The 20,020-nt window shown below is 34.1% G+C and overlaps 1 protein-coding gene across 3 annotated transcripts in view; it reads left to right on the top strand.

Annotated features, from left to right (window-relative positions):
- The window catches only part of LOC110022552 (protein GUCD1), a 59,432-nt gene extending 43,755 nt beyond the window's left edge, over positions 1-15,677 (top strand). Inside the window, exons 7-9 of one of the 3 annotated variants that reach the window (XM_020721560.1) lie at positions 5,052-5,124; positions 6,157-6,232; positions 15,205-15,677. In XM_020721560.1, the coding sequence (XP_020577219.1) occupies positions 5,052-5,124; positions 6,157-6,232; positions 15,205-15,258 (203 nt within the window). In that variant the 3' untranslated portion in view covers positions 15,259-15,677. Of the gene's footprint in view, positions 1-5,051; positions 5,125-6,156; positions 6,233-14,762 lie in introns of all 3 variants that reach the window. The other 2 variants (XM_020721561.1, XM_020721559.1) reach the window with 2 other exon arrangements.
- Positions 15,678-20,020: the final 4,343 nt, after the last annotated feature.

Genomic DNA, 20,020 nt, shown 5'->3' with positions numbered 1-20,020 from the left:
AGTGGCTTGGGTTTTGATTTTTGTTGGCCTTAGCTCCTACCCGAGAGCCTGTTTTGGCGTACTGTGTTGTCCTTATTCGAGAATTGTTAGCTGGTTTTGATTGATTGGTTTGAAAGTTTATAAGGCTGCGGTTTTGATATTTGCTTGGTTCCTAGCCGTGGGTTTGTGATGTGGTTGAATTAGCCTCCCCCTTTGGTCTTACCCGTGAGCTCGCCATTGAGATTTGCTCCTCTTGCAATCCTTACTCGCGAGACCTACTGGAGGTTGTTTGGTGTGATTTAGTCCTTCTTGTTTGGCTTGAACTACTTGGATGATTGTAGGTGGATTGAAATTATGATTATATTTTGCACTCTCTTATGTATACCAAAGATCCTTATATAGCTAGTTTGGTTGCCTTAGCCGTGAGCCTTGTTGTTTCTTGGGTTATCTTTGGTCGTGGGTCTTAGCAACTGTTCCTTGCTGCTATGAGCCATGAGCCTTAGTAGTTGTCTCCCTTGTGGGTTGCTTTGGCCAAGAGCCTTAGTTGTTGTTCCTCTATTTGTTGAAGCCCGATCGTGAGCTTTTATGTGGTTTTAGCATGAGGATTTCATGTTTATTTGATACGAGGAGATTTTCACTAAGTCTGGAATTGAAGAGCTTTAATGTTGACATGTTTTTTGGAAGTATAAGTGGCCGCCGTCCTAAGGGTATATTCCTTTCATTTAAATTGTGAAGTTTGGGAGATTTCTGAATTTTATTTCGGGAGGATACTTGGTTGAGACGAATTGATTTCATAAAAGATATCTTTGGGGTTTTGTTATGAGGTCATTTTGACTTGGGTTGATCCACTTATGAAATAAGGTCATTTTGACTTGGGTTGATCCACTTATGAAAACGTGAGAAAATGATACCATTTAGGATTGATTCAAGGATCTTCGGACTTTCCTTTTCAGGTCTTTTCGTCACGAGTTTTGAGAGCTGATTCATCCTTCGTTCTTTTCGATGTTTTAGGCGAATCATTCCCTCCTCTCTCTCACCCCATTTTTATTTTTTTTCCTTGCTTCTTGGTTCGGTTTTTTATGCTTATATCTGATACATAAGTGTCCACGTATAGCCTCTTGTTATACGTGAAACCATCAAGCAAGTTCGTAAGTAGGTCGGTTTTGTTTTGGGGCTTAGGGCGGTGATGACAAAGACACACCGGAGATAGAGCAGAATGATATGTCATCCTACGGCATCGGGATCTGATTCAGGAACCCATCAGGATTCGATTCAGGAACCTGGTGAGCTGTAGGATGACAGTATCATTTACCGACACAAGACTAGCGGGAGTTGACCCGAACTTTCTTAGGTTGTTGGTAGTCTTATGCTCGACAGCGCGATCGACTTGTGGACAACTACTTCTCAAAATTGATAAAAACAAATTTGATAAGAACAGATACACCTTTTTCTAAAAAAAAATACTTTTTTTGCTAAAAATAAAATTGATACAGTCTACTTTTTACATGTTTGAAACCTATGTGCATGCTGAAAATATAATTTTTAAATACATTTTAAATATTAGTTGTACACCTGTTGATCACCTGTTTAGTCTAAGGAGTATCCTCCTGCGTTAGGTTCGATAGGACACTATTCTAGTTGAGTGGCGGGTTTTCTACATTCGGGTGACCGAGTAGCCTTCGACGACCCTCGAATACTAATATATAGTTGAGCCTATCCCCGACTCAAGTGCTTGCGGTCCCTCTCTTTTCGGACTTTTTCATATGTTTTTCTTGAAATTTTTGGACAAAGCACTCGTGGTCTCTTTTCGGGATTTTCCCGTGTTTTCTACGATTTTGATCGATTTGTCGATTCGTCGATTTCCTCGCATTTCTCTTGTCGTGAGCCTTTTGACGATCTTTCTCGAGATTTCTGGACGATGTTTTTTTAAAACATTTTACATGTTTCTTCAAGTTTTATTACTTGAACATGTTGCATCAATTACACTTAAGGAACAATGGATCTCTCAGGTATACATGTTTGTTTTATGTTTACAGCATGTTATTCTTTTATAATCACTTTCCTGCTGTATCTTTTACTTTTTTTTTACATCGCATGTTGTACTGTTTTCTTTACTGCATACTCTACTGTTTGTCTTGTGCTACATACTCTACTTTTATGTTATAGTCTTTGGTCGTGGGTCTTAGCAGCTGTTCCTTGCTGCTATGAGCCGTGAGCCTTAGTAGTTGTCTCCCTTGTGGGTTGCTTTGGCCAAGAGCCTTAGCTGTTGTTCATCTATTTGTTGAAGCCCGGTCGTGAGCTTTTATGTGGTACAGCTAAATCATTCCTTTCATAGAAATTAAAACAACAATCCATAGGATTTTTATGTGGTTTTAGCAGGAGAATTTCATGTTTATTTGATACGAGGAGATTTTCACTAAGTTTGGAATTGAATAGCTTTAATGTTGACATGATTTTTGGAAGTATAAGTACATTTGTACAGTTCTACTCTGCAATCTAAGTCATAACTCGTTTTAGGATTCCGAGGTTGTCGTTCGTTACAACTTAAATCCTCACATCTTCCAGGCTATTTGTGTGATTGTTTCACGCGAATGTAAGCCCTAAATACATAAAATTGATAGGATAAAACACTTGAATATTTCTCCTCGAAACTGCTCGATACATAAGTGTCCAGGTATAGTCTCTTGCTATACGTGAAACCATCAAGCAAGGTCGTAAGTAGGTCGGTTTTGTTTTGGGGCTTAGGGCGGTGATGACAAAGACACACCGGCTTTGGATTCTGTAATAAATATTTCAAATTTGAATCATTCCCCTTTCACACCTCTTTGTTCGATTTAGTTGAAAAGTCTCATCCTTTTGAAGTCTTTGAAAATAATTTTTTCTGTTTTTTATCGAGAGTATTCTTAAATGACTTCGGTCATTTAAGATGTAATTAACTATAAATGCTTGCTCTTATAGGAAGCTTTTTTGAACCCAGCTTAAAATAAATTCTATTTAATTTTTTATATTAAATAGAGGAATTTATCGGCAAATAAAACAGTTTCGCAGACCAAACGGACGTCATATATTTCTTAGTTTATTTGATCGAGTCTCATCCTAAGTCTTGTGTTTATCCCTCGGGTTAGATACAGGGTTTGAGGTAGAAAGCTCTTTCATTTAAACTGTGAAAATTATAAGGTCAGTTTGATTTCATATTTTTTTAAACTTAAATCTATATGTAAATTAAAACGTCCTTTCGAAGCGGGCGACAAGATTTTGATTCCGGTAACCGACAGCTTCTTACGGGCAACACTCCCCCAACATTTTATCGCCGACACCCGCCTTAGTGCTTTTCACGAAAAAATGCAATGAAGCGCACTTTGCGTCAAAAAATCGCCTCAAATTTTTTAAGCTATTTACAATTTTTTTTTTAATTAAAAATAATATCAGTATGCTTTACCTAGCAACTCTCACGCCTCACACGCTAAATAACAATAAATAAATGGAATTTGTATCCATAAAGAATTAAATAGTTGAAGTTCTAACTATTAATATAATTTACTTAATTAATATTTTTATTGAGAAATGGGAGAATAAATAAATATGACTAAGGATAAACAAAGAATAAACAATTCATTTTATTGGTGATTCTAATTAAAATCAATTGTGTGACTAGAGCAATAGGGATTTTTAAATTTAAAATTAAAATATTGATGCCTTGTTATATTTTTGTTTAAGTGGAGGATAGTATGAGTAAGAAAAAATGATTTATGTTGAACTTATTTTGATTATTATGCTTTGATGGCTTATTATTTTATGTTAATATCTTAGCTTATTTTGATAATTTAATGTTTGGAAAACCCCTCTTATTTTATAATTTGATGTTAGGATATTATTGTATCACTCCAAATTTTACATAATTTATTTTTTTATTTAATTTTAATATTTTTATATTACTTTTTAATGTGTTAGTATTAATATGTTTTTTTTTTTTTTTTGTTATTTTTTTATTTAATTATAATATTTTTATATTACTTTTTAATGTGTTAGTATTAATATGTTTTTTTTTTTTACTTGGCACTTTTTTTACACAATATTTATTTATTTACTCAATTTTTTGGCTTCTGCCTCAAAACTCCTTGTGGATTATGCCTCGCTTCTTGAATTAGAAAGGCATCAGTACCCAGTTAGGTAATTTTAAAACTTGTTCCGAACTATGGATAGTTTGATGTTAGGATATTATTGTATCACTCCAAATTTTACATAATTTATTTTTTTATTTAATTATAATATTTTTATATTACTTTTTAATGTGTTAGTATTAATATGTTTTTTTTTTTTACTTGGCACTTTTTTTACACAATATTTATTTATTTACTCAATTTTTTGGCTTCTGCCTCAAAACTCCTTGTGGATTATGCCTCGCTTCTTGAATTAGAAAGGCATCAGTACCCAGTTAGGTAATTTTAAAACTTGTTCCGAACTATGGGTAGTTCGATGTAAGGATATTATTGTATCACTCCAAATTTTACATAATTTATTTTTTTATTTAATTATAATATTTTTATATTACTTTTTAATGTGTTAGTATTAGTATGTTTTTTTTTTTTACTTGGCACTTTTTTTACACAATATTTATTTATTTACTCAATTTTTTGGCTTCTGCCTCAAAACTCCTTGTGGATTATGCCTCGCTTCTTGAATTAGAAAGGCATCAGTACCCAGTTAGGTAATTTTAAAACTTGTTCCGAACTATGGGTAGTTTGCTGCTGTGTCTGAAATCTTGTTATCTTAGCCTCCCTAATTTTGTATAACAGAGCATATTTTACTTTGGTTTTAACATTGTTGATTTTTAATAAATTAAATTGCTAGACTTACAAGCCTGGTATGTATTGGCCAGATGCTTTATTATCTTTCTGCTTATATTTTTATGATTTCCCCCCTTTGTTCTGTGCACAATACTTTTCTATATGATGAATGCATGTTTTTTTATCTTATCCTTCTATTTGTTGAATGTTGTCCTAATTTGTCAATATTGCTGTGTAAATGGGCACCTCATTTTTTGATTTGATCTGTCATATGGTCTATTTCAGGGCACTTTATTGTGATATGTGGCTACGATGCAGAAGGCAGTGAGTTTGAAATAAGAGACCCTGCCAGTTCTAGGTATCCTGTTTCTTTATTCATATATTAAATTGAATTTATGGCCTATTGATCACTGTACTGAAAACCAAAAGGCATGTACGGTTGCTGACCCAGGTGAAGCAGGGGCTGCATATCCTATGTTGATAGTTTTACCTATGCTTTCCTATGTTTTCCTACAAGTTGATAGTTTTACCTTATTTGATTTAGGGAAAAGAAACGGTTATGCACATTTTTGATGCTTTGACCTTAAGATTTGATTGAAGAAAGCTATAAATGTGTTTTCTGCTATGATGGAGTCCTTTCTTATTTTCTAGATTATTTTGATATTTTTTATTTGTCTTCAACTATATTAATTAGGAAGATTTACATACTTACCACTCAATTTCTGTGTGTTTACATATCTAACACCCAAACTTCAATTTTTGCATACATGCCACCACGTTACTTATGCATGAAAAGGTTCGTTTCACTTTTTAATAGTTAAACTAGTGGTATTTTTGATGTGATATGAAAGATTTGAGTGGTTTAAATGTAAAAAGCAAAGTTTAAGCATTAGATATTAAAATATATAGATGTTCCATTAATATAATTCTCACATATGCTATACTGGCTACCTATTGATAAGTTTTCATGTTTGGTCAGGGTAACACCCCATGCAATTTTCCCTTTCATTTTATATTGCTTGTCAGTGGATTTTAAAGAACCAATGAACACTACATTTTCTTTCTATTTATTGTTATATCTATCAGTTTATGGGAGTTGTTTATTCAGTGCTTATTCACTTGTTAATACTGGTAGAAATCCTCCTAGAGAGTGTTGCTGACATTTCACATTTGTGTACTTTATGACAAAATATTATTGCCATTGACCAATACTTGTGGGTAGGTAAAAAATTGTGGGATTTGTGGTCGCTTTGTTGCTTGTTTCTTGCATTCCATGGTCTTAGTATTGCAACTTTATGCCATTACAAAGTTTCCTTTCCCCAATGGGTATTTTATGTTGAAAAATATGAATTGAATTTTCTTTTCCTGATTTTCTTTTATGATTTTGCAGAAAGAATGAAAGAGTTTCTCTGGAGTGTCTAGACTCTGCACGCAAATGTTATGGCACTGATGAGGACATAATTTTGGTAACAATCATTTATGAGATATCTACCTTCTAAACATGTCCTTTCGTTAAATCAATAGTAAACTTGTAAAAGTTTATCTTCCAACATCAGTTAAATAGATACGATATCTTTTATAGGAAGATTGACATTCTCTGCTCCAGCTGAAATCACACCATTGATCTGCATTTAAACATACCAAAAACTGATGTTCTAAGTATGAAATATAAAACCTCCATTTTGACTTGAAAGAAAATCTTATTTACACCATGCATGGTTCCTTGTTCAAAGGCAAATCTAAATAAGTTAGATGAATCCTCAAATTTATCTATTGAATGAAACACATCACACCATTTTGGTTTGTTACATATGGGGTTGTTCGGTATGTTATTCTTAGTATGCATGCTTTTTGGTTTTGTAGCATAAAACAAATACAATGGTAAAACAACTACAATTTATTTTGTCTGCTAAAATTTCATTTTTTGGTTGAATTAAAACCGCGTGCAAGAAAATGTATGCTTAATGTAAAAGGAAAATCGCCTAATTTTAACAAATTTCTTTTGTAGGTAGAATTTAACTTCTGGTGTTTTTCATTTGCATCAAAAATTTATTTTACCCTAATTTTTTTTTGAACTAGTCTCCCTAGTTTGAAATCTTGTCAAGTACCTTTGGCTTTTTGTAAGAGCTTTGTTTTTTTTCCCAAGCAATTTAGTAATCATTAACATAGCCGTGGACTAACTATTCCAGGCCTTTTTTCCTTCTCATATATGTTGAATGCTTTATGAAACTATATTTTTTACATATCTTCTCATTTGGTCCTTTTTTTTAATTTCTAAACCATTTGGAATGGGAATTTAGCCCTAGTTAGTCCTTAAGAAGAGACCATCAATTTTATTTGGTTGATCAAGTGTGCCTTAATTATACTTATTAGTTTTATTAGTGCTTGTTCTACTTTTAATTATATATGCCACAGCCAAGTAGTCTATTTTAAAAAAAATTTCTTTAGTAACTCATTTATTCTTTTTTAAAATAATCATCTCAAATACAACCCTTGACTTTCCAAGCAATTTAGTAATCATTTCCATAATCGTTAACATAGCCGTAGACTAACTATTCCAGGCCTTTTTTCCTTCTCATATATGTTGAATGCTTTATGAAACTATTTTTTTTACATATCTTCTCATTTGGTCCTTTTTTTTAATTTCTAAACCATTTGGAATGGGAATTTAGCCCTAGTTAGTCCTTAAGAAGAGACCATCAATTTTATTTGGTTGATCAAGTGTGCCTTAATTATACTTATTAGTTTTATTAGTGTTTGTTCTACTTTTAATTATACATGCCACAGCCAAGTAGTCTGTTTTAAAAATTTTTTCTTTAGTAACTCATTTATTGTTTTTTAAAATAATCATCTCAAATACAACCCTTGACTAGAGATTATTGAGAGCTCAGAAATTTGGAGAACCTTGGAGCTCTGTTTGATCATCAGTGCTTGATCGTCATTGCTCAACCACTATCTTCGCATCGCGGTCGACCACTCTCCACTTAGGATCAACTCCGCACGATCACTATCTCCAGAATCTTGTAACCTGATCCTTTAGCTCATCGTTGTTGTTGGACCACCATTGCCTGATTATTTTCATCAAATTGTAGTTGCTCTTCCACCACTGAGTGATCATCTCGACCATTGCCATTAGATCGGTCCATCGTCGTTTGATTGTTGCGGATGTCTATAGTTGTTTGACCATCATTTGACTATGGTCTCCTAATCATGATCATGATCGTTTATGACACGAGTCCCATAGCGAAGCAGAACTCAATTTTTGCATGAAACGAGCCAGGCGCAACCCCACACCGTTCGATTGAGGGTTGATTGGCCCTCTTTTTTTAATGGGGAGTGCCACCCACCCTATTGGGCCCACTCCTCAATTACCTTAAGTTTATATATGTTATACCATCGTATTATGTGGGTTGTTTTTTGTGTTTTATGTTAGGACAATTGTCAGCATTGAGGTTTTTTCCTTCTACGGTTATATCCAACGACGGATGGTACTCTGACTCTATCTCGTCTAAGGTGTTGATTATCCTTGACCTTCCCACTCTTCTACAACCTTCCCCGCACTGCCTCCATCACCATATTCACTACAGCCACCCTGGAAGCAGTCACCATGATGTTTTCCTGGAGCCTCTAGCCTCTTAGCCTCCTCCCCCCTTCCCTTCTTACATTGCTGCCACCCAAACCACTCCTCTCCAATCTTTTTCATGTGGTTCCAACCCCTCCCACCTTGCCGCCGCCACACAGGACAACCAGGGAGCACTGCCTTCTGGTTATTCCGCCGCTACCCACCCCAACTCCTCACTGCCACCATCTAGGACAATAACCATACTTAACCATACTTGTTGTCCCTACATTTTTACACCTTTTCTGTTACTAGCATTTCTTTTCTGCCGCCACATCCGTCAGCCATTCGAATCCACCTAGTTGCCCCTACATTTTTACAGCTTACTTTTCTGTTACTAGCATTTCTTTGCTGCCGCCACATCCGTCAGCCATTCGAATCCACCTAACCGACCTCCACCACCCTTGGGATACACTTTAGTAGTGTTTGTTTATGTATGTTGTATTTCTCTTTCAAGTGTATTTAGTTGTAATCATCTATTTGCATTTAGTAATAATATTTGTCTTCCTAGTGTTGTTTTGGGAGGTTGTCCAACTTCCATCATCCGACTACGATCTCCTAACCATCATCATCCGTCTGCAACCATCAACTATGGTCACTCAATTACCATTGTTGGACTACAGTTGTTTGACCATGAATAAATTACAGTCATTTAGTGACAGTCGTCCGACTATGATTACTCGACCAATTTTGTCTAACCATGATCTCTAGTCTATAGTTAGTCGACCTTCATCACTCAACTACAATCATCTGATCATAGTCCCCCATCTACTAGTTCTCAGTTTTTATCACACAACCATGATCTTTTGAGCACCATCAGCCATCTACGAACGCCAAACCATTGTAAATTAAATATGATTATTTCACCATTTTTGCACAACTATGGTCATCCAACCACCATTGTCTGATTTGAGATTATTTGGACTCAAATGTCTAGAGTCTTTGAGCTCTATTTGATCACAAACTTCAGAACGTCACTGCCTGACCATCGTCTTCAAATCATGGTTGATCACTCTCTATTACAAGCCACCACCACTACCCAATTATTATCTTCACAATGTTATCATCTGACCACTGCATTTGATCACTATTGTTGATCCGTCATTGCTCAAACATTGTCATCAAACTGTAGCCGCTTATCCACCATTGTTGGATCGTTGTCAATAGATTTTTCATATTTGGTCCATTGTCGCTGCATTTTTACTACCTATCTATAGTTTTTCTTATCTCCTTTGCTATATTGTGGTCGTCCAACTCTAATTATCCATCTATGGTTGTCCAACTTTTACTGTTTAACCAAAATCTCTTGATCATCGTCATTTGTCCATAATCGCCAACTACTTTCATTTAATCACCATTGTTGAACTACAGTTTTTTGAACATAACTCAATTAAGGACATCTAGTGACAGTCACCTAACTGTGATTGTTTGACCACTATTGTTTAACAACAATCTCCCATCTATAATTGGTCATTTTTCATTGTTCAATTATAGTTATTGGCTGCAATCGCCGGTCTAGCATGCCTGATCTTTTTCACAACTAAGTTCTTTTGCCACCACCATCTAAAGACCCTGACCATTATAACTTGAATATGGACATATGACTATCATTTCCTGACTGGTCGTCTGATAAGTATCGCCCAATTACAATCATTTGATCATTATCATTTGACTAAAGTAACTTAATCATTATGAACATCTGGCCTCTGCCACTCGATCATCCGACTATGACTTTTGACGACCAACACCTGTAGACTTTACTGTCTTCCATCACTTACCGTGTGTCGTTGATGTATGTTATTGTTTATAAAGTTAATGCACCAATGTTAATGCACACTGACCTCTTTGCCCATCATCGCCAACATTGTTGATGCATGTTGTCGACAAACATAATTTGCTTATAAGATCGGTGCACATCATCGCTGTATATCAAAACTTATAATGCCAATGTATGACATTGATACTAACACGTTAACTCATCAATTTCATCACCCTTCATCTCCAATATTGCTGACACATGTTATTGATGAAAGGGCTGAAACATTTTGTTCTCATCAAGATTATATTGGAATTCTTGGTCTCTTGACTCTTTTCCTTGAAAAAGACAATCAAACGCATTGCAAACAATCTCTTGAGGATAATTTTAATTTCTCTAAGATCTTCCAACTTCTGCTACAGAATTAACTCTACTTTTCTATTTTATTGTAAGAAAGACATTGTCTTTAACCTATGATACACATTCGTAAAATGGTTTTAGTTGGTAAGAATTCATGTTTTTTCCCTATTGTGGATTTCTATTTATAAACTCTCCTGTCTCGTTTGAAAGTATTCTCTTATTTATGTTTATGTTGGATTTTCTTACAAAATCTATATATTAATGTCTCACTCAATCTCCCCAAATTTCCTTGTGCACAACAATTATAAACCTATATAAAAGTTTGTTTGATTTGCATATTTTATGTTTGATCATTTTCTTCATTTTAATTATAATATAGATTTTCAGTTGATGCAATTTGAAGTCGAACATTAGAATTAAAAGAATTTTCAGTTCAAGTATTAGACCTAGCTTGTTTAACATAGGTCTGTGAATGTAATGGGGGCACATTTAGCCAAGTGCATATGAGGAGGAGAAATCGTTTGTTAGGATTATGATGATCAATACGAAACTAAAAGACAGACGTCACATTAAAATTATGGAAGGATAATGATGATTTTTTGATACTTGAAGAGTTACCTTTAATTAGGTGGTTAAACAAGATGTTGGAGGTCAAGAGATTGCAAAAGATATCACTGAAAAGGTTGATATTGAGTTATGTGATGAAACAAGCAGGAGTGGGAGTTGTAAAAAAATTCAAAAAAAGTTAACATAATGTATTCACTTTTTTCACTAACTTGTACTTAAATATCTTGGTGGAGGGAAAAAGATTTTTTTTTTTTTTTTGGTGAAAAAATGAAGATAATAAAGAGAAAAATCGGATCGAGAAAAATCGGAAAATAAAAAACAGCGAAAACACACAGATTTACGTAGTTCGGCAAATTGCCTATGTCCATGGAGCTGCAGAAGATTTTATTACTCGAGGATTACACCTGTCGTTCACCTCGACGATTATAAGAAAGAACAATCTCTCTCTCTCTTCTCTCTCCTCTCCTCTCTCTCTCTCTCTACCCTAGAGCCACAATAAAGAAGAAGAAACATCGGAGGGAAACCAAATTCCAAGGGAGCTAACAAGGGGAGCTGACATGCTTATTTATTTATTCTATCATGTCATTAGACCATTAAGGAATTAATCAAATAATTAATGAAGAACATTAATTATTTTCTTTTCACTTCTGCAGCAAATCATAGAAGAGATTAAGAGCAATTAATTTAGCAATTAATTTTGAGTATCAAATTCAATTTGTTGTCAAACATGAGAAAATATCAATTTGAACATTTGACCGGTTTTCATATTCGCAACAAATCTCCCACTTGGAAACTGATACACTGACGGCATCATCCACTAGCTGTGTCGCATTTTTCTTCAAATGTGATGTCAATTAGCTCTGCAACTCACCCCGTTTTTCATGCCAGAAGACCAGCTAAAGTCGAGCACAACTTCAGTTTCTCAAAAGTAACACCCTTGATCGACATATCATCGTCAACATATCTTTGTACCTCTAGAATCTTTCCTGGGTTACTCATGTTTTCGCTTACAACTCTCACTGTATGGGCAATATCTTGCCTTTGCTGAAGCTATTTTCAACAAGTATAGCATTGTACCTCTTACTGCCATCAAGCGCGGTCTTCACCCGGTACACAAACTTGTTGTGCAATGTCTTCTTCTCTAGTGGAAGTTCCATCAGCTTCCAAGTCTGATTCCCTGGCAGGGAATCTATTTTTTTCGGTCGCTTTCCCGGTGATGGAAGATGAAATTTCTTCTCATTGAGGTAGTCTTCTATCTGTATTTTCCAGTAACCAAAATCTGTGTCATTAAACTCCTCGATCTTCGATGTCATCACATCATCTCTGGTCATAGATTTCCCTCAGATTTGACCTGAGTTCTGATGCCAGTTGTTGTGAAAAACGACGGCAATAAAGAGAAAAACCAGATCGAGAAAAATTGAAAAACAGAAAACAACGAAAACACACAGATTTACGTGGTTCGGAAAATTGCCTATGTCCACGTAGCTGCAGAGGATTCTATTACTCGAGGATTACACCTGTCGATCGCCTCGACGATTACAAGAAAGAACAATCTCTCTCTTCTCCTCTCTCTTTCTCTCTCTACCCGACAGCCACAATCAAGAAGAAAAAACGCCGGAGGGAAACTAAATCCCCAGGGAACTAACAAGGGGAGCTAGCATGTCTATTTATTAATTCTATCATGTCATTAGACCCATTAAAAATTTAACTAAATAATTAATGAAGTCCATTAACTTTTTTCTTTCCTCTTTTGCAGCAAATCATAGAAGGGATTAAGAGCAATTAATTTTGAGTATCAAATCCAATTTGCTGTCAAAGATGAGATAATGTCAATTTGAACAGTGGACCGGTTTCCATATTCACAACATTTTTTGAGGAAGAAAATAATTTGAAATAATCTAATGGCGTTGAAGTGGAGGAAAAGGATATAGCTATTTTATATGACGATTTTTTATTTTTTATTTTTGGAAAAGACCCTCCTAGTCAATAATATTATCTTTATGATGATGGCTTTATTGATTTTTAGGGATTTAGATTTGTGTTTGAATATTATTTTAGAAACTTCAGTATTATCCTAGGTGCAATATTTTATGCTTTTGACTTCTTTTTTGAGTTTTAGACTTTATATTTTTTTATAATGTGAATTTTTTCCTTCTTTAATGATATAAGATTATGTTTTAGTTGATTATATGTTTCTGATTATCCATAACTTTTTTTTTTCATTTAATCAAAGTTTTTCACCTCATTCAACCTCAGAACTTCTGAAGCATCAATGTCCAAATACGTTTTGTAAAACCTTGAGTGGACGTAGTGGTGTTTCCTCATTTAGAGTAACACAAGGTCCTATGGGCCAATTTGTTGCAGATGTTAAAAATCTGAAGGGTTGAGTAATTCTACAATGCGTAAGATTTCCTTGGACTATGAATTAGGGTGCTGGAGAATTAATATGCATGATAATTGAAAGAACTAACTTCGCATGTCTGTAAGTAGTTGAATGGAAAAAATAAAAGTATATGCTATTTAGATTACAGATAGGTTTGGAATGAGGATATTATGGATAATTGAAAGGTAAAATTATTTGATGAAATTTGGTTTGTTGTATTGATTTATTTGAGCAATTTAATGATATATATGTAATTAATGATTTTACTCCTAAAGTTGAATTAAAAGAATGTTTAATAATTAATTTTTGACATAAATATGCAGACCGCAATACTATAGAATTATAATAAAATATTAGGTTGGTATGAAAAATAAGAGAGCGTGATGTGATGCAAGTTATAGCATTAGTAATATATAAAATACAGTGCTGCATGGACTTCCACTTTTCAGAACTCTGAGACTGTCCGTCCAATATTGCACGAGCAAATTTAGACAAGTGAATCAAAGTCGAGAAAAAACCTATCATCTATCCTACTACTGTCTATGAGCTTTTTACTATAAAAAATTTGCAATAAATTTCATGAATCTTTGTGGCATTCTCATTGTTTTGTTATCAGCGGAAGCACCCTTTTTTTTCTCTGCTATGTAGCCCATTTAATAAGTTCCGATCAAAGGATTTGGAAAGGGGGTGGATCGTCCAACCAGGAAATTTATATGCATAGTAAAAAGATGTGTTCAGCCGATTAAAAATGAGACAATATAGACTTTAGTGAGTTTAAGGAATTGATGAACACCATTTAGCTTATCATGCCGTCAGTTGAGGTTGCCAGAGTTTTGAATCATTTGCTGCTCCTAGACTACTTAGAAGAGTTATAGCTCTGTTATTCTGTTTGGGGCTTATTGAAGAGCCATATTTTGTTATAGAAGTTACTGCTTTATAGTAGTGATTTAATATAAATTAAAAAAAAAAGGTTTTAACATCTCGAGTAGCACGCAGCAGGGAATGAAAATTGTGGATTTATAAAGCTTGTTAATTAAATGTCATGGAGATTTGAGATTGGAAGTAGTTTCACCATTTTAGGAAACTTCTTTCTTGATGATATTCAAGCCAATACTAGTACCATCCATAGTGATTCAGGATTTTGAGAAAGCAATGCTTTTTTTTTTTTTTTGCATGGAAAGCAAATTTCGCAGTCACATGACTTTTAATATATGTCCTCGTAGTAGAGTGAATTCCCCAATCATTTAGGGTGATCAAGTGGCCATGATGAAAAAGTTATGTTTTTAACATTTGCCATTGTCAATCTTATAGGTTCCTTGTGCAATTTTTGTTCCAGCAATGCCAAAAGTGTTAATCTTCTTCGGGGGAGTAGTACAGACACCTGGGCAGTAAATTTCTGCTTTCAACCTTGTTTTAAAAAAATAAAGGAAAAAGGAATGAAACATTATCACCTTTAGAGTTGCTTTAATTGGCTGCAAGGTGTGATATCACGACATCTTATGGAGATAATAAAGCCTGCACCATGTTTCTGAGCTGCTTTCAGACTTTTGCCCATCTATAGATCTCAAATCAATCCCGTCTAATGTGCTTAACACAACCATTTGTTTGCTTGGCTGTGGAAGAGTACTAATCAACCGTGTCTATTTATTTATCAACTTGATTATTGCATTTTAATGCGACACAATTAAAATGTAATTTTTTTTTTGGTGTGTAAATGTTGCCAAACATCTTATAATTCTGCTGTCAATGGCAGGTTTCATTGAAGGACAAGCCACATACAATGTCTCACTTGTGCTGCTGGTTGTGAAATTTATGAAAAATTACATACGTAGCAGACATTTTACATATCTCACGCCTAAACTTTCATAATTACATACATAGCACTTCGGTGTTTTATACCTTTTGATGTTAAAAGATTTGAGTGCTGTGTGTAAATATGAAATTTTTAGTCTGAGATCTGTAAATACATAAGAATTGTATGCTATGTATGTAAAAGCCCCTAAATTTTATTTTTCTTGGGAGGTGCCCAAACCAGCATCCATTAGTGGCGTTGGCACTCGTTGTCACTGTGGTTAGTTAATCATCTTTCTATTTGGTTAATTGTTTGGTTTGCATGTACTTGAAGCAAACCTTATTTCTTAAATCATTTGTATATTATCTCATTATTCATTGGTCCAATTGTAAATGACGATAATCCTATATATGAAAGAAATACAGCTTTACGATTTTGTTACCCCTCTGCATCATTTCTTTTAATTGAAGTTTATGCTACAAAGAATTGAGCAAAAGCTCACGCCGCACTGGAGTACACATTTCTCTTAAATTTATGATTATTCTCTTAAAAAAAATAATAGTAATAATTAATTAACTGTAGAAAAGTTGTCATGATTCTTCTCCTTATCCGTTCCAATTCCTGCAATTAAGCCCTGCAATTATCAGTCATCCTGGATTCTCCAGTCGTCCTTTGTTTCTGGCATAATTAATGCAGGTTCTGATTATTGGGGTCGGTATGAGGTATTAGTTGCTTCAACTGGAAGCCATGGACTCAATGTGTTAGGCCAACTGCATAAATATTATCAATCTCATGCCAAAACTATCTAATCCTTTACACGTATTCGCAAGAATGACCACATAAACTTTAAAATATGCATTGTTGTGACTACGGTTCTCAACCAATTGTTTTGCCAGGCATATAATTCAAGGATTGCTGGTGACTTGGGTGTGACTTTTGGACTACCGCATAACAAGTGGTTGGTAGAGCAAAATACTGGTTAGTCCAATGCTCCATCAACTCAACTCTATATTATTCCTTCTGGTGCTTGCTAATTAGATTTGAGCAGCGGTGAAAGTGAGTTGGGTTTGGTTGGACTAACTCTAATTTTTTTAAATGAAAACCCAAGGGACATCCGGTGGCTTAAAACTATTTGAACACGAGTCTTTTCTTGGTTGGGTTGGAACAATAAATCCAGTGTGAAAATGATGTTCAATTTTGATAAAAGTAAAATAAATTTTCAAACCAATTTGATCGATGCCCTTAAGAGTTAAAAGAATCCCGGTTTCTTTTCCTTTTAATGGGTTCTTTAGATTGTTGTTTTACCACAATAATTTTTTTTGGTGAAGAGATTGTTCTTGCTAGTTTCCAGCTTCGTATTGGATTAGCCTTTGGTTTGAGATTTTTGTTAGACCATCATACTCCTGATGAACAATAAATTAAATAATATCTACCATTATGAGATCATTATGAAGGTGATTTTAGTTGAACAACCGGGATTTTCCTATGCACTAGGATCAATACCAACAAAATTTGGCATATCATTGTTGGACGAGCTTACGTTATCCTTAGAGCATGGCGCATCTTAAAGGGTAAAATGATCAACTCATCTGAGCATCTTGAGCTTGAGGCATGATAACGTCGATTACATTAAAGTGCAAAATTAGAAATTATTTGATTTAGAGGCACAAAATAGATTCAAATGTTTTGAGTTTAGTCGAGTCAGTTAGACTTTCCGAAGTTGGTCTTTAGGTTGCAAAGAGAAACTTGCTAAGCAAATTAAACTGAAAAAAGAATGTGGTGTAAAAGTAGTCTGTTGCAAGAGAAAATGTATTATTTTTGGAATGCTTTGAAATTATTTGATTCAGTTGGACTTTGCATTTTCTTGTTTGGTATAACGAAAAATAAAATTCATGAAATATATGGCCGATGACGCTAGGTGACTAGCGGCGAACCAAGGTTTGTGAGCATCAGCGATTGTGAATGACATTTTAGTATTGGGAGTTCGCCTAAATCCAATGAATTCCAAATATATTAAAAATGAAATATAGAATTAATTCTAAATCTATTATAATTTACTTTTTTTAAAACAAAAATAAACAGCTCCGAACTGTAACATTATTTGAGCGAAATAGATCTAAATGAAAAATCAATTTCTATCCTCCTGAGATCTGACCCATAAGCTCAACTCAACTAACACTCTAATCCACTTCTAACAACTGCCATATGAATGGCCTGATATTGTATCACCTAAAGGGACTAAATAATAAAAATTCTTCTTCTTAAGAATTTAGAGCAATATAACCAAAGTTAACACTCAAAAGATATCTTTCAAGTTTCCCAAGTGATTTTACCCCAATCTAAATTGATTTGGTATTTGTCCTTTTCTACAGAATGGTAAAAATAGTCAATCATCTAGTCAATCTCAGGAAGCAAGCCCTTGATTCCAATTATTTTCATAATGCATTATTTTATAAATTTGAAAGTATCATTCCAAGTCATCACATGGGGCACAAATTTAACTATTGAATACAGCTTGCCTCCTCTATTAAGGATGTCGGTGTTACGAATCTTCCACAACAATTATTTGAAGTTAAAATATTTTCTATTTGTTCTCACTTGAATCTGAAGAATGTGTAGATCTGGCTTGAGCATGGACCATGATTGAACTGCCACCATAACTTGGAATTTTCTATAAATCCAGCTGGATATTTCTATTTAAATATACATCTACTAGTACCTTGTCATGTTATTAAAATAAATAGGCAATTACATACAGAGCAGCCTAAATCTTGCTATTTACAAATCAAGCACTCTCTTTCATCCATTTTTCAAATTCTCACCCAAACATCATATGTAAATGCATCAGTTTATTATTTCAAAAAATCTCCTGGATGTTTGATTTGTAAATATCAATGTTTCTTGTGCTTTGTATGTAATTATCTCTTTAAAAATTAAAAAAACAATAAATTATATATTTTTTTAAATGGAGTTGGGAGTTATTTAAATGCTATCTATGTTGGTCCAAAGTTGGTTCGGGCTTATTTAATTCCACTTGGCCATCCGTCCTTGATAGTGAATTTATTTCGGTTTGGCTTTTTCTTTCAAACACCTGTGTATTGATAAAATCTAAGAGCATCACACCATTAATCTATTATGCTATGGAATTCAAGTGAGTGGGCCTAAACATTGGCCCAAAACTGTTATTTGTCTGGGTCGCATTGACCCGTCCGACAATAATATTGTTTCTTTTTCAGGTTAGATTGGATCAGAAGAAAACCTTAAATTCAATTTCAATTTTGACTTGACAAAATTATTGGTTCGGGCCGCTGCATTGATCCGACTCATCTATATTGAGCAATCTGACAAGTTTTATGACAGGCCCATTAGATGGAAGTCTGTTTATGCAGACTTTTATTGTTAAGGAGGGCCACCTAATATCTAATTATCATTGAACTAGGTAAGTTGGTAAGTATTTAGGTGTTATATATATAATAAGGGCGCCCTAATTATCAGTGAACTAGGTAAGTTGGTAAGTAAGTATTTAGGTGTTATATATATAATAAGGGCGCATTTACATACATACCACTCTTTTTTATGCATTTGCACTTAGTTTTAATTCTTTCGTATGACATCAAAAGTATCACCTTTTTTTTTATAAAAGTGATGTACATCTTTAGGTAAGATGCCATATATATATATATATTGAAGTCTAGGTGTTAGTATGCAAATACATAAGAATTGAGTGGTATGTATGTAAATCTTCTTATAATAAATTACTGTATATAACAGGATATACAGAAAAAAGGGGATTTGCAATAGCTATAACAGGCAAATAAATAATTGTAGAGTTAGTTGTTTGTCCTCCCTTGTCCCATAAAATTACGGTGAATGATTAATTTTAAATAGTTAAATGTTGACACCTTAACTCTCAAATTAATTCTTTAAAGCCGAAGTTATATTGTCAAAAACCTTTTGTCAGTTACATTATCAAACACTGATAAGCCTCTCCTATCCAGCTATTACAAAAGGATATTTATATAATTTCATTATTTCTTCTGGCCATTTATATTATATGTGACTATCAAATATCTTCATATTATTTCTATGGTTGTCGGAATATAGCAAACAAATTCAAAGTGGGCAATACCATTCAACGTCTTACCTGTCAACCTATCAGTTGAGCTGCCTACGCCATAGTATAAAATTAGGAAGCAAAATATATTTACATTCCTGGACAATTTATATCAAGCATGTACTGTGTTTTCTTATGTCAAACATGTACAATGTAATTCTGCCTACAAGAATGTAGGGTTGTAAACAAGCCGAGTTTGAGCGAGCTCAGGCTTAGCTTGTGTTCGGCTCGTTCGAAATAGCTCGTGTTCGAAATCGGCTCGTGTTCGAAATCGGCTCGTGAACAGAACAGTGTGTTCGTGTTCGGCTCGATTTAAATATTTGTGTTCGCATTCGTCTCGAAATTGGCTCGTTAAACTAAAATTGAGAAAAATAGATGTAAAGTGTGAGATTTGAACCTAGATCAAATCTATACAAAAGAAGATACTAATTGCATTGCCACATGAGGTGATACGATTTAAACTTAGACATAAATATATATAATATATTATTATATAAATAATATATGTAATATATTGTTATATAAAAAGTTATATAATTTTTTTTTCGAGCTATTTCGAGCCAAGCACGAGCAAACAAACAGTTGTTCGTGTTCGGCTCGTTTACATTTCGAGCTTAAAAATTTGTTCGTGTTCGGCTCGTTAGGCTTAACGAATGAGCCGAA

This window comes from Phalaenopsis equestris, unplaced genomic scaffold (genome assembly GCF_001263595.1).
Source record: "Phalaenopsis equestris unplaced genomic scaffold, ASM126359v1 Scaffold000197, whole genome shotgun sequence".
Lineage (NCBI taxonomy): Eukaryota > Viridiplantae > Streptophyta > Magnoliopsida > Asparagales > Orchidaceae > Phalaenopsis > Phalaenopsis equestris.
Note: the sequence above shows the minus strand (reverse complement) of the source record. Positions and strands in the feature narration are given on the sequence as shown.